Genomic DNA, 16120 nt, shown 5'->3' on the forward strand with positions numbered 1-16120 from the left:
TGCATAAAAGTTGGTTTTGAAGCGTATTATTGTCTCTTTGTCTGTAGCTAGAGGACGTAAATGCAAATTGCAAAGGATTGATGGTACAGACGGAGCCAAGAGGCATCAGGAGTGTTTATCTTTCGACAGTCTGTATTGACTATACGTGGAAATAAGGATTAGGCAGCAGCATATTGTGGCAATTACAAAACTGGAATGTCCTGAGGATTTTGCATGCCACAGTTATGAAATGGGCTTTTCTGACAAAGTGGCATTCAGAGTAACGATTTGGTACATTTGCAAATTTCCCCCTAGAGGAATACATGGGACTTGGTGATCAAACTATGTAACTGTGTTACATGTCTTGTGAAGTTCACAAGTCAACAAGATACACTTTAGTATATTAGTGTGTGTACTTGTGTGTATGTTTGCTGTGGCTGCTGTGCAGGCTGACGAGTTCCGAGTAGCAGATGAAGGGAGATTGAAGCTTTATCCTCATAACTGAATGCTAATCTTGTGTGGAATCCAATACTGCTTCTGGGGAACGTTGCCGGTGTAGCACCTCCATCACCACCAGGATCTCCGTATAGCACTCATCATAAGCTTCTCAAGCATGCAAACTGAGCTTATGTTGCTGCTGGACTGCGTTTTATAGCATGAATATGATTATTGTGTGAGACTGTGAGAAGATGTTTATTATTATTATAGATGTCCTGTATTGATTGTCACAAGGCCGTACTGAACAGTGCTTTCAAACCTCCTGTGTTCTCCATCTGCTCTGGCTTCCCACATGCCGATAAATTGCATGATAGGGTATTTGAAAACACGATAGCTGAGAATATTAATATATGTTTTGGCTGATTTGTGATTGGCTGGCAACCAGTTGAAGCCCAAAGTCAGCTGGGAAAGGCTCCAGGTCACCCGATTATTTTTGAAAAATCAGATGCTCTGCCAGATGCCAGCAATGCAGCATTTACTGTGATCACAGATTTTCATTTTCATGACTGTCGTATTGCATGTTGCAAAAATACTGCGGTGTGTTGGAGCCTATCCCAGCTGACTTTGAGCTGAGAAGTTGGACTGGTCACCAAGGGTCGAACAGTTTGGGATTTTTTTTTTAGTTTTGACTTTTTTTTAATACACTTCAAAGAGAGACAAAGAAAGGACTTCCTCTTTAGATTTGATTCAGCAGGAGGAAGTGTACGTACTAACTTCCCATTTACGCTAAAAGCAAATTAACTCCATATTCTGTAAAACCATAAGCAATAATGTAACGATTAGATAGGCTGCGTGCATTATTTGCTGCAGTTAAACTACTGAACCGAACCCGCTGACGCTCGATCAATTTATAGTGTGGGCGTGGCCTCATATGTGGGTGTGAGCTTCTGGGCGGGGCCGCGAAGACTCCTCCGCCACAAGAACACCAGTCGTTGGTCAGAATATCTGTCAATCAAGTTTACGATGCGTTCAGTAACACTCGGTTATTACCAGATTTTAGAAAAGGCGCAGCACTTTTCAGATTTGTAATTACACTAAGATCCAATGCTTATGAGTTCTTATGTGTTTCTAACCCTCACTACTTTCACACAAGGTAATATCATCAATTTTAATATGATCAGGAGATGCGTTTGTTCGATTCTCCCCTTCTTATTATTATTGTAGTTGAATTTTGCGGCAGGAAAAAAACTGCATATAATATTCCATGCATGACTTGTATCTCTGAGATGTAAAGTTAAAATGTTGATGAGAGTCAATTTGACATGATGACCGGTACGTTTCGAAGGAGTTAAATATTTCCGATAATCATGAAGGCAGCGTTCTCCAGTTGAGTTTATGGTCTCGCCGCTCCATCAAGCTGCGGTGTTTCTCAGGAGCGTTGCTACCTTCAGTGGCGTGCACATGTGTTTCAGACATGTAGCCAAGGGGACTCACTGAAAACAACATTGCTATCACAGATCCAAGTCTGCAACGTGGTGGACGCACCCGGCTCGGACAAGATGATCTCCAACGCAGGATTGAAACAGACAGGAGTTCAGGAGAGGCAGTCGTTAATGGGCAGATCTTGACGGCTACCCCGCCGACCTGAGACTCCAAGAGTCGCCGCTGCAGAGCATCGCGGCCACGCACTGAATCCAAACAGCTGTTATCCTCCACGACCAGCTTGGGACCTGAGACGAGACAATGGCGAGCCTGGCTGACTGCTGCGTGAAGGTTGCATTGAGGTAAGCCTCGGATCTGTTGTTTCTCTGTAGGTGTGTGGTGCTCTGCAGACCACATTGTGTCTGTCCCCCTCGGGCATCAGTCTGAAACATCATGCACACCTCCAGCCCTCACTGATTGTCTATTTATGTTGAATGATACTGCAAGGTTATCTACCTTTTATAATACTGTGTATGCACGTGACTGTATTGATAAGGTGTGCATGCTGTGCCACACACACACACGACCTCAGCATTTGCATGCTGTCCTCCACAGCATGTTGAGTGGAATACTTTCATTTAATATGAGGCTGATGTGACAAGGACAGCTGCAGCCAGGTGTGGAGTAAAAGAATGGGCTCTCTTGTCTTAATCTCAAAAGTGATATAAAAAGAAAAATATTCATGGTTTACTGGAGCCTGATTTGTACTCCCCCCCCCCCCCCCCTAAACACAAAGGCACAGCCTGGAAGACTGCCTTTGTTGGAAAAGCACCTCCAGGCTTGGACAGGACAGCACAGCAGCTTTTGTGTTCACATGAGAAAATATTGGCAGCCCCCCTAAATATTATTCATATGAACGTGCATGTGCTAGACTTTTGAAGCATTCTCGTCATTCCATGTTTACATGAAAACGATGACAGTTTGTGTTCATCTCATTACTAATGTCATAGCACTCAAGCAAAATTTTGTCCTCTTGAGCCCTCACTTTGGGAGGCATTCATTCATGGAATTCGAAAGGGGGGGGGGGGGTCGCAGACCCTTTTAAGACGAACCGCACCGCAGCTCTCGATTCCCCAGGGCAAGCTTGGGAGTCACTTTTCCATTTACAGCTGAGTGTATCTCTTTTGTGCTCGCTCACAGTGACAGTAACAGGAAGTGGGGAAGGCATAAAACAACAAAAAAAAGTGAAGCCTCACAGCCAGCTGCTGTTCAACTGAACGTATTGATTGAAATGAGGAAGAGCAGGTGATAGCCTTGTTTGAATGTGACAGCTGCCATCAAATGACATTCCGTCTTTTAATTATATTTATCTAATCAGCCAGTGTGTGACGAACATATACAAGGTCGAGCGAAATCTGTCATCCGTAGGTAATTGAAGTCACACACCCCGCCTCAAACCTATTAGCAAGAGTCTCACGTGGTAATTAAACAGCGTTTGTATAATTACAATGCCGGTGGGCGAGCTCGCACTTCTGCTCTCGGCCATGTGGTTGTATTTACGTGCTCTCTAAGTGGCACCGAATGTATATTTGACAGGAAATGAGACGCAAATAAACTTCCTGCTCAGCTCCGCCGGCTTTCCCGCTGACCTCGCAGACTTTTAACCTGAGAAAGTTGGCCACCGATAAGAGGGGGGCGGTTGTAATTGGTCCCATGTTGTAGTGCCCTCAGGCCAGCCCGCATGAAGTGTGCGTGAGCGAGCATACACGGCGCAGGGCAAAGGAGGTCGGAGCGAGGGCCGACCCAGTCTGAGTCGGCGGTATCCATTTCCTGAATGTCTGCGCTGACTTCCCCAAACAATGACCAGTGACATGACCTACAATCTGCATTCAAACGTGGCTGCTTGAAGAATGGCGCCACACGGTTACACATACAATACATGCATACAAATGTGCACACACACTGAATTCAACTTGCAGCTGAGGCCGAGTAAAAAGGAAATGTAAAAACAATTCCAGTTCACACAGACTGGCAAAAATGAGTGAACCGGCTTTAAATGCATCCAAGGCCTGCATTTGATGATGTCACTTTACATATAATGCAACTACTGCTTTTCCTGCAAAACAGTCTTTCTGAATACCCTTAGTCAGCTTATGCTATTGCGACATCTCAAGATGTACACCCGCACAAGAGGAATCCGGTAAGGCCAATGGTTGTGCAAAAATCCAACTTGCGCTCTCGATAACATAGAACAAAGTTCATCATGGAGACACACGTGTTCATAAAAATACAAACGTTCCCACTAAAGTCTGTTTTCAGATTTCAAAATCAACCTTCTACCACGACGAGTGATGTCTTGTTTTTTCTCATTTTCTCCTCATTGTGTCCTTGGTCCTTTGTTCTGTCCGCTCTTCTTAACTCATTCGCTGCCAGCCCTGTCAAAATTGATATTGGACGTCTATAGCCGTTACATTTTCCCGCCCATCGTGAGACCTCAATAAACTTGCCTCCAGAGTGACACGTCTGGCCCAAATTGAAAGTTTACTGCGAGCTCCTCAGTCTGCCCTTGTAAATGTCAGTAATTTACTTTCTGTAACACGGCAAGAGCCGTGCGCACATTTCCTGCGTAATCCTGTTTTCTCTTTCACGGCAACTCTGCCAAGTCGTCGTCCGAGAGCGGCAAGTCACTCTCGCCAAAGTGCTAAGTCAGCATGCACGGCCGACCATAAATAGACACAAAGACCAATCTGTTTAGCCCGTTTGCGGTGCGGTCTTTGACCTTGTGATGGCTGATAGATGTTCTCACCTTAACAGCCTTTTCCTCGAGGATCTTCTCCCGCTCTAATTTAAGCTCTGTGACCCGGCGAATCGCCAAGTTTGTCTCATGAATACGGCAAGGAAGCGTGGATATAAAGGCATCAACTCAGCCAAACGAATAAAGGCGTCACTTGTATGTGCCTGAAACCCATGACTTGTTTTTGAAAAAATAAACCAGCATGCCTGCTGATGTTTGTTTCTATGGAGAAATTCGTCACAAAATGATAAGGTGAGCCCCCCCTCCCAATTGACACACAAAGACTTTGGGTGCTTCGAAAAAAGTTTTGTTGTCGGACGTGTGTCCTGTGTAGGCTACCAGTCTCGCCTGTTTCCTGTGAGCGTTCATACGCTGCCACACGGGCTCTGTCTCCCAAGGGGCGGCCTTTTTTTTTTTTGGCGTAGGTGGGAAATATCGTTCCAGGTGGTGCATATTTGTTTGGTGTTCATGCGGGTCAGCGCGGCATGAGACATTTCTGGCACTCGCTCTCAACATTCATGGCCTACTGCAGATTTGCTGCGAGTGGAGAAGAGTGAGAGCCTTTGTTCACCTGCAAACACTGAACAATGGGAAATTTATTAGGAGAGTGTATGGAAAAGCAGTTAGTTAAAAACTTATCCTCAGCTACTTGCATTGTGTTGCAATTTCGACGTAAGGTCGGACACAAAAAATCTCTGATGGGGGAGGGGTACGAGCAGGAAACATGACATGGAGCTCAGCCGTGCGGGTTTTCGACTACTGCGCACCACTTCCTCTTCACCCTCATGATCATATGCTCCCTTTTTGTTGTTGTTAACCCGGGTGAATGTTTATAATGGTTAGAGTGAAAACTAAAAAAATCCAAACATTTGATGGTGCAAGCCCCAAATAATGAAATTTTGTCATCGTTTCAGTCACGCTTGGACTGATTAATTAAGCAGCATTTTTTTTTTTCTTCATTTATTGTGGCAACGCTGGGATTGATAATAATACAAACATTGAGCATGAAGGAGTGTCTGGGGTTCAAGAGTTGAAGGTGCTGTGTACTTCACCTGCTTGGAAACAGCTGACTGCTGTGTTACAGAGCTTTGCAAGCACACGCTCTGTCTGATTGAGGTCGCGGCCAATCTACAAAGGCGTTGCCAAGCTGCAACAAACTTGGAACTCAATAACATTTGTTATGTGCATTTATATGAAATGGATAGTTTCATTTTGGTTGGTTGGAGTATATATGCTGCTTCAAAATGAGATGTGGCATTTTGGCACACGGATGAACAGCCCTCTTATGGTTTGCTGTTGTTGCAGAATAATTTCCTGTCAAGCCACTGGAGAACTATTCGTACTTCCTGTTCAACGGCTGCTTCTGATGATTCGTCTTAGTCAAAATATGAATTGTAGTCTTCTGGAAAAAAAGTTCCTTGAACACTTTTATCTCATAACAAGAAGTTTGAATGTTCTCACTGCATTTAATCTCTCTTGCAAAAAAAAAAAAAAGCAAACGTGCTCATTAGGTTAATTGAAGTGGAACATTGACTGTGTCCATGTGTCAACCTCATGATTAAGTGGTGACCTGACCACAATGTACTTCCCCTCCCTATGAGCTTATAGTAAAGAATGATGAATGGATAACTAAGACTTTAATGAACTTCTTGTCTCTAAAATGAATTACTCAGATAATTTACTGTTTATGTTACTGAAGCAATGAAGGGTCATTATTTCTTTATCCAAGTAAAGTGAAACCTGTTCAAATCAGAATTTGATCAGATTATTCATCAACTGCACGCCTCAAAAGTCACTCGGAACTTTATTATTCCGTCTGAATTGATCACGCAGGACGTCGACAAATCTCTTCACAGTTCAAATCTAATCGGATCACAATGTTAAGAATTTTAAAGCGTGAGCTCTCAGCGCAGTAATAATTTCAATGAAAAACTTCTTTTTTTTTTTTATAGTCATAACAAGAACATGACATCCTTATTTTTTTGCTTCAATCAAACCCTTCACCTCAACCAGGGAGTCGAGTTTAAACTTAATGCAAAAGCTGTAAAGTTATTTCGTCATTTTGTGTTTGCATGTTTGTGTGTGTGTGTGTGTTTTAAGAGAGAGATAGTGGGCATAGCATAGAGCCTTTTGACAGTGCACCCGGGTGAGTGTAACCAGAGGATGCTGTGTGAATGAGTCTGATGTTGGTGCGGGTCTTTGTGCTCTGTGCTGAGTTTGCACACACTTGCCAATAAAGTCAGAGGAAGACAGAGGGTGGGTTGGTGAAGTAGAGGGTGTGTGTGTGTGTGGGGGGGGGGGGGGGGTATGGTTGTAAAATAAAAAGAAATGCTGTGGAAAGGGGCTGCTGTAAACATGCAAAATAGCATGCAATGAGCGTGCGTCCGCATATGTGAGCATGAGTGTTGTTATTAAAAGGAGCATCGTGACGTATGAATAATTCGGGACAGCTGCACGTGTTTGCCGTGTTCCCATACATGTCAGAATTTGGGCCAGATCGTGTCCAATGCAATATTGTTCACGCTTCAGTGGAGCAGCCGTCAGAATCTGCTGTAATACAAAGAGGTGGGATGTGCGTCTGTTTTGTGCGTGTGCATTTTGGTGGGATTAACGGCAGCCGGGGTTAGGTGTTACATTGTGATTAAACTTCTGCTAAAGTGGTCTGCAAAAGTTGTGCACAAGTGCGTGCGTGCGTGTGTGTGTGTATGGGCCGGCCAGCTGGCCAATAAGCACCTGCAATGCTAAGTAGCTTAATCGCTGCTGTCTAAGAGCTTGTTTTGTTGTGATCACAAATAAAAGAGGTACACTTGGAAACATCACCAAGACATGAATTGAAATTAAAGATGCTCATTTTTAATTTGGGGTCAAGTCCGATGGAGGGGAAAAGCATACAGTTAGTCTGAAACATTAAGATGGGACATTACTCATTGAATTTTGAACATCTATAATAGTGTACTCAATTCAAACACAAATGAGCAAATGATGTAAATAAATAATCTTGGCCACTTTGATTTTTATTTCAAATTATTCACTGACTGCTGCAATCGCTCCGTTTGAAGTGTTTTGATGCTTTTAGGCATCTCGTGACTTTTCGAAGGAAAATGAATATTGTTCAATTTAGCAGATAACATAACACACTTTATTCTGAACAGCTTGTGTCATGGTTATTTATGATAATAAAGATGTGCGTTGCATCCCAGACAGCTAAATTAGTTTCACGCACACATAAATAAACTGGCTTTGGATGACAATATGAATTGCGAGACCAATCTCGCTTCGCTTATACAATATCAACGTCTTGTTTGGTGTCACAATGAAGTGCTTCTTAGAACAAAACGTTTTCGCCCCCTGGGCCACTGAACAATTTTTACATGAAAGATTATTTGTCCAGCCTTGTGAGCCTCTTCAAAGGGTGTCTTTGTGCCACTTGATGGAATCTGCTCAACTTCTTCTGCATCAGTCATGAGGCCTAGCATGTTTCCAGCCTTTTGTTTGCTGCCCTTTATAAGCTGCAGTGTATTTTGTCTCAAGTGTTTATGCGCTTTCATCTTTGGAGAACATTTTCTTTGGCCTTTGGGAGATTATCCAAAAGGTATCTCCCCCACTTCTTCAGTGTCTTCAACAACACGTATTATTTATTAATCACCTACTGTAAATAAAAAGAAAAGACTTCATCCCATCCAAAATACGGTGAACGTGTTAAACGTTGAAGTCGATTGGAATCAAGCAGACTCGCACCTCTCTAACCTTGCCAAGGCCATCTGTTGTGAAAACGAAGAAAAGCATGCTAATTTGAATTTTTCTTGTCACCCCCCCCTCCCTCCTCCCGGGGGGGAGCAGACGAGACTGACGGTGAGCGGAAATGAGGGGGATTGACCCAGAATCGGCTCAGATGATGCGCACTGATGTGCCCGTGTAACAATGAGCCATGTTCATCCATCCAGCTGATTGACAGCAACCATAGTTTGACAGCAGGGACCAGTTTGCGACACCATTTTTTTTTTATGCCACTTTCATAAATAGTTCAAAATGATTTTCCCGGGATACATTGGATTGGTTGTCACATTTTATTGTTTACAAACAAGCAACTCGGGTTGCACTCACTATTGTCCTGCGCGTTATTCGACAAAATAGGTTATTTGAAACCCTTCCCCTCAGATCGCCTTCTTGCACGTTGGAGCGTTCATGTCCTCAATGTTGTCACGCGACACGGACAGCTCTCCGCTCTTTTAATTACACCGACAGTTGAAAGAAATGTCCCACGTGGTACATGAAAACATTAAGCCCTTAAACTTATTAACTTGACAGACTGTGTCTTTCCAAAGTAAATCGACTGAAGGAGATGGTGGGCAAATGTAGTCGACCTAGACAATGTAGGGCAACCCCGGCCCCGAAGTCTGGCTGGGTTAAGAAAAGGCTCGCGTTGATGTCGATGAACCACTTTGCCCGTTTGTGTTCCAGCAAGCGACACTTCGTGCCAACACAAGCAGTCAAATCAATGAGCACAGAGAATGTGAGTGCCGCAATCTCTTATCGCTTGTTGCCGATGGCCAACAATGGCTGAAGGCTGCATGGCTGCCCGTCTGGAAGGTTAGCATTGCAAAAAGTGTGCCACATTGAGGTAATAAAAGTTTGAGATCAATTCTCTGTCATGGCCGTATTAGTATATCATTTTGTATCATTGAAGGTATACTGTATATAAATCTAAACCAATATGCTTTTTATTTTATTTTCCATAAGGCCCAAGTAATCTCAGATTCATATTTTTTTATTCCATATATTATACTTTATTTATTTGTTTTAAATGTTTTTTTATGCTTGTAGTGTAAGTTTTTTTGTATTTCAACGAGTGTCTCATAAACACAACACGGCGAGCTGTCAGTGAAGATTATACCGCGTCTAAACGGATGCAAAGACAGATAGAAAGTCAATTAAAGGTGGGAGGCAGTTGATAGGTTTACGTTCTCGCTCACGGCAGACCGATGATCCGGGGGAAATCGATGCAGGACTGATGAAATGGGCAGAAGGACCGGAAAAGGTTTACCGGTACTTACAAATCACAGAGGTGCCTTTCGTGTGCAATCCTTAATTAAGGAAAGTAGTAACCAGACGCGTTGAGGGTAAATTCAATCTTGATGCACAAGAGACTTCATTTCTAAAAGAAATTAGGATGAAGTATTTGATTGAATCTGTTTGGTGGCCAATTTCATTATTAAAAGAAAAAAAACAAATCATCCTCTCTTGTTGAGAATTTGCTTTGGAGACGGGTCAGTTTTATTTGAAACCGTTCCGTAATTTCTCCTCCAGTTTTGACCACACTTGTGAGCTTCTTGCCACTGTACTGCACCTCAGGGGCTCTCCAGTTTCATCCCTCAGTCATCAATATGCCCTCAGCATCAACAACCCAAAAGAGATGAATGGTTTTCTGCATTGTTTATTCCTTTTCATTTTTGTCGCTAATGATTTCTGTCTGCACTTGTCTTCTGGGCAGGACTTTATTTTCAGATTGACGACATTCACTCTTTTGGAAACGACGCTAATGGGAGTAGAGCAAGTTGAAGCTAAATTGTGGACGGTTGGAAACCAAAGCAATAGGCTGACTTCAGGCAATGATGTGTTTGATGTGTTTACTGCTCTGGATGAACAAGCAAAGGATAAATCAGAGTGCCGTAGCTTTAATATTTGGAGCTGTCACAGCTGTCATCTTGCGTTTTGCTTGGGAAAATAAATATGCAGATTCGCATCAGGAGCGAGAGTGTTGCTCGACTGCATTCGGCCCTCTCAATACATCCACGTGAACTTAAGATAGTATAAAGACCATTTTGTTTCAGGTTAGCACATGTGGAAACTGACTGATTTACTTGGAGACATGCGGTTGGCGACAACAAACTACTGCCAATACGTGTTACTAAAAACTTACTGGTTAAATTCTTTAAAATGTGAGCAAACACTGACATCAGGACTGTGTGTCAAAATAAAACAAATCAAGTCCACACAGTAAAATGCGGGCACTTATCATCGGACATGGCCGTATCATCATTATGGCCGTAGTTTCTTAACTGTCAGTCCAAAAAGAAAAACGTTTCTCTGAGGCGCTCCTATTCAGTGTGAATTTTTGGAGGGTGTTATCTGAGACAAATCAATGTTTTCATTCTTCAGTCTGAGCCTAATCTCCTTTTTTTTTTTTTTTTTTGGTCCTCCTTTTTTATTTGCGCAGTGATTTCATCGCTCGCCAAATGTCGGCTTTTCGCCTTCTAAGAAAATGATCTCTGATGGTTTGGATGAAAGAAAGCAAGCCAGAGTGATCGAAACGGAGGCAGCGAGAAACAAACCACTTTGGCCTCTGCTGTTATCGGAAACAACAGAAATGGAACTGGTCCTGTCCACATTCTGGCAACATGTGAAGGGAAGACACGACCGGATGAATAAAATCACAGCACCAGAATAAAACGTTGTCAAGAATAACATTTACAAAAACGGAGCAAACGAAGAAAGGAAATGATGCCAGTCGAGCTGAATGGAATTATTTACGTGAGCGTGTTTGTGGGTCTTATTTTCACATAAATGGGCCGAGTGTTGTATGAAGCAGTAGCAGGCTTCCTGCGCCCGCCGTGCCAGCTGACAAACAACAGAGCCCCCGAAACACTCCCAGCTCAAGCGAATACGATTAACTCAGCCTCTGTGCGCTCGTTTGTTGGTCTTTACTAAATTATGTCCATTCGGGGGGGGGGGGGGGGGGGGGGGGGGGGGGGGGGTTAGAGCCACACTGGTTGTTTGAAGGTTGAATGGATGTCAAGTTACATAGTCAACACAGCAGGCTGATATTGGTGTGCTGGGATTATTGGTGAGCAACTTGGAGTCTGCTGAGGATTACAGCATAATTGGATAGGTTGTCATTTGTGCACCACTATTGTATTTTAGGAGGTGTGGGGGTGTAACGCAAATACAATGTGAGCACTGATATGGTCAATAACACATTAGCAGTCCCTGAGCGACTTGTGTCGTTCCCAAGGCAACCGGACCCTCCTGGACCAGCCCAGCTGAAGGGGAGATGTGGAGTCAAGGCGCCATTAGCATTTTGCTTTATGTGTTTGTGTGGTCAGTGTAATGTTTTGGGGGCATCAATTACTAAAATAATATTTGTTTTATTACTTGATGTGTTTTTATTGAACCAGCATACTAAAATGAATTATCTCACTTGATAATACAGTTCATCGCACGCTTTGGCCTCACAACTTGCTGAATTCCATTCCGAATGAAAACGGAACTTTAGAATAGATTCAAGAATGTTCGTGAACTCGACACTCCCATCTGGCATCTTTGACTTTCACTTCTGTCAAGGTTTGAAGAGGCACAATTAGAGCTTGCGGCTGTGTGTTTGTTAGTTTGTTTGCCTTTTTCAGCCTAATCCTAATTAGCACTATTGGGTTTGATAATTAGTCTAATAAGGGAATTCCCTTAGAGCTTGTGTATAATGAGTTTCCGAGCGTGGGTGTGTGTTCAGCCTTGAGGATGTGTAATCCGTTATCTCCAAAAATGAGATAACTAGCACTGTGAAAAATCCACAATCCGCTTCAAATGTTTTTTGTTTTTTTTGACAGCCTTGATCTTATTCACACTTTTAATTGCGAGGTCTCGGGTTATATTTCTTGTTGCTAAAATGTCCTTTGGAGTGATTGCGTGTGTGTGTGAGACTAAAGTCAACGCGAGTGTGAGACATTTGCTGTTCCAATCAATGTTATGGATCCCGTCCTTTGTCGCTCCAGCTGAGGCTTTTGGGAGTTTGTGAAATGAGTATAAATAGCTGCTCCATTCTTCTTCCAGGAGACACTCTGACTTTCATCTTTGTGTGTTTATCTCCATTTGTGTGTGTGTGTGTGTGGCAGTTAGACATGCTTGTCTTCGTGTAGAGCTCGCTGAGAGACTCTCAAATTCAGTTTGAGCTCCATCCCAAGTACTTAAAACTATAGGGCACTTTCATTATGTAATTACAAACTAAAATGAGTCTAGGAAAATGCCAAGCATTTTTTAAATGAGAATGCAAACTAATTATCCTAATGGGCAAACCGCTGATGAGAGCAAAAATGCGTCGATGCGGCACGAAGCCTGACAGTCATTGTTTTAAAAGACATCACTCATACTGATATTTGGCAAATAAATAAATATGTGAACAAATGAAACGCCAGCTAAAAATCAGCACATGCCAGTGAACGTGACCCTGTCGCATTCCCTTTCTGCCAATAATAGGCTTGAATATTTCTCAAATGGGATGTGCAGTTCCATTTGTATGAACCTCGGTGTCAAGATTGTCTGAAGGTGGTCCTGAATTTGATCATTTTGTATTCTCACTCATGTCTGAAGAGTTGAGAGATTAGTGGGGACTGTTAGCAGTGTGTGTGGCTTATACTGCACTTGAGTCAGACATGTGATGTTTTATTTTTATGCATTCTGGATACACTTTTTTGTCCTTGTGTGTGTGTGTGTGTGTGTTTGCGGTTTGGTCCCAGTGAGAGAGCCAGTTGATTTGCATCCCCTTAAGATCGATCTTGGGTTTAGCATGTTGCCTGCTTCCTAAAGTGATTACCTCTTCACACAAGTAGACCAATATGACCGCATGATCGTGCGACAGGTCATATGTTTAAATTAATGTACACCGCAATGACTTTTTCTTTGCAGGAAGTTGACTTCCACGCTCATAAATTGAACTCCTGCTGCTCCATTCCGATACAAATTAGTTCGAGTGCTCCCTTTTAGGCAAATGGCAGCACTGCTATATATAGATCTCTATCACCACATTGCAGCTGTCTTGCTCATTCTGTAGGCAAATATATAAAATGAGCAAAACTTTGCAACAAAGGTTTGGTTTCATTTAGCAGGTTGTGGTTATGTCTTCGTGTCCCCACGCAAGCTGTCAGGAATTTGCCTCTTAATCCTTAGGACTCAATCATAAGCCTGAAAGGTATTTCTGTGAAAGGCAGAATAACATCACACATGGATATCAACATAATCGACACGGACAATGAAGAAAAACAAAATGACTGAGGCAAATACACGACGTGTTTGGAGAATTAGTTTGTATGGCCGATGTTTGATATTACGATTCCGGCATGCTTTGAAGCAGTTTTTATATCACATCCATTCCAAGCAAATCATATTTGGGTTATTCAATGCACCTTTTCTGTCATCTCTTAGGATACGTCCTCAGATGGCCAAGGAGAAGATCGAAGGTTGCCACGTGTGTACGTTGGTCACACCCGGCGAGCCGCAAGTGCTCCTGGGGAAAGACAAGGCTTTCACCTACGATTTTGTTTTCGACATCGACTCGGAACAGCAGAGCATCTACCAAGCGTGCGTGCACAAGCTCATAGAGGGCTGCTTCGAGGGTTACAACGCCACCGTCTTTGCTTACGGCCAGGTAGGTTGCAGAGATCTCGGCCGTCACTAAAGGTCCTGCCAAGCGTGCGTGACAACACAGCGTCTCCTTCCCACCTGTACTGTCAGATTGTGATCGGATCACCCGGTATGCGTGTTAATCCAAAAAGGGTTTATGTTTGGGATTATTTGAGGTTTTAATTTTCTGTTTGTACAGGTGCTGTTTGCTTGTACGTCCACGGTTGGTAAACATACCGGAGGCACTTAAATATGCTTACAAAGGCTTTCGGGAGAAACCTCACAGTTTACCACGTTGACAATAACTGCTCGAGATTTTATTGATGGTCGATATTCCGTAAGACTGTAGGCTGTGCTATATTTGAAAGCTAAATACCAGAGTTTGTTTGTGCTTCATTCAGACGGGCTCTGGGAAGACCTACACCATGGGGACCGGTTTCGACTTGAGTCTGGACATGTCGGAGCAGGGCATCATCCCACGAGCGGTTCACCACCTCTTTGAAGGGATCCAGAGCAGGAAGGAGAAAGCCAAAGAAGCTGGCACCCAGCCCCCTGAATTTAAAGTCAGCGCCCAGTTTCTTGAGGTACGTGATGCAGAGGGAATTGAACAAACACGGGTCTGTGTGTGTGTGTGTGAGTGCAAAGGGGGGGTGGGCTTATTAACTCTAACCAGATGGGAGTAAAAGGGGAAACGAGGGAATCAGACCCTCTTCCACAAACAGGAAGCGACAAGCTGATGACAGATGGGCAGGAGTGTCTTCTGTGCTTTGTCCCAATGAATGTTGCCCATTATGACTGACATTAGTCTTCATCACCGTGGGCTGCAAGATGGATAAGAGAAAGGGATGAGTGGGCAAAGTAGGAAGCATATCTGCAAGCAACGAGATAAAAAGACAGCTAAGCTTTCTGCTGGATGTTTTCGCTTCTTCCGAATGTGAGTGGAAGTGCGTGTGGGTGATTTGATTATGCTTAAAAATAATTATATTACTGCGCTCAGTAATGTAGCTTGGTTGTTGGTAATGTCTGTTTTTGCTGTTGCTCTCTGGTGGTGGTCTTTCTGTAGCTTCACAGGTCAAAAGCTTATCGCTGTTGATGTTAAACATATGTGTGTGTGTGTTTGTGTGTTTTTGGTAGAAGTTGGGAGAAGCTGAGCTTTCGGCTTACTTCTGTGACCCTTGGCCTCATTGGCCTCAGTCATCACTCATGTGATCCATTACTGCAAATGGGTTGTTTAAATGTGGTTAGGTTTGTTTTGATAAGGACGATCAGGAAACAATAAAAAAAAGAGGTCCATTTTTTTTAAAATTCACATTTCTAGATCACAACATACAATGAAAATGACACATGGTTTTCTACGTACAAATTTGTGCTCCGGGGACATTGTCTTATGTCAATATGTTGAGAAAAAGTATGGAAGTAATTGTAAATAATAATTCTTATACAAGCATGTCCGTATTTTAAATAATTCAACATCAAATCTCAAAAGACCAATGTAAAAAAAAAAAAAAAGGATCTACGGTTTTGGGTTTGTGACGACAGAATCATTGTTGATTTGATGACTTAAGTACTGCTATTTAAATTCAATTCTGGATTCATTTTAGCTTTACAATGAAGAGATCCTGGATTTATTTGACGCCACGAGGGATCCAGAGAGTCGGACCCGGAAGTCCACCATAAAAATCCACGAGAATTCTAGTGGTAGTATCTACACCAGCGGGGTCACTTCCAGACTCGTCCAGTCTGAGGAGGAGGTCAGTGCATGTTTTTCAATACATTGGCTCGTACATTATGTACACATCCCAGAAAAACGTGCTAGAAAGAATATTGTGGCCAACTTTTTATCGATGCTGTCAGAGAGGCTTTAATTCTGAAAAAAAATATTATTGTTGGAGTGTTATAGTACATTCCATCAAACTGACATTTGTGTTCTTCAAGTTCCTGTTACCTTGTTTGGCTATGCGAGAGGGGCATTCAAATGGGAACATTATTATGCATGCCGTTCAATGAATTCCTCTCACAGCGTCCATCAAAACAGGAATTTGCAAAGTTTTGACGGCTTTCTCTTTGGATGTTTGATTGGCCTATTTTCTAAATGTT

The 16120-nt window shown here is 42.9% G+C and overlaps 1 protein-coding gene across 2 annotated transcripts in view; it reads left to right on the top strand.

The window, feature by feature from the left end:
- Nucleotides 1-1807: 1807 nt before the first annotated feature.
- kif21b (kinesin family member 21B) overlaps nt 1808-16120 on the top strand; it is a 38934-nt gene continuing 24621 nt past the window's right edge. For both annotated transcript variants that reach the window (XM_061291225.1, XM_061291227.1), the window contains exons 1-4: nt 1808-2201; nt 13826-14048; nt 14425-14607; nt 15625-15774. In XM_061291225.1, coding sequence (XP_061147209.1) covers nt 2161-2201; nt 13826-14048; nt 14425-14607; nt 15625-15774 — 597 coding nt within the window. In that variant the 5' untranslated portion in view covers nt 1808-2160. The remainder of the gene's footprint in view (nt 2202-13825; nt 14049-14424; nt 14608-15624; nt 15775-16120) is intronic.

The sequence above is a fragment of the Syngnathus typhle genome, linkage group LG11 (genome assembly GCF_033458585.1).
Source record: "Syngnathus typhle isolate RoL2023-S1 ecotype Sweden linkage group LG11, RoL_Styp_1.0, whole genome shotgun sequence".
Taxonomy (NCBI): Eukaryota; Metazoa; Chordata; class Actinopteri; order Syngnathiformes; family Syngnathidae; genus Syngnathus; species Syngnathus typhle.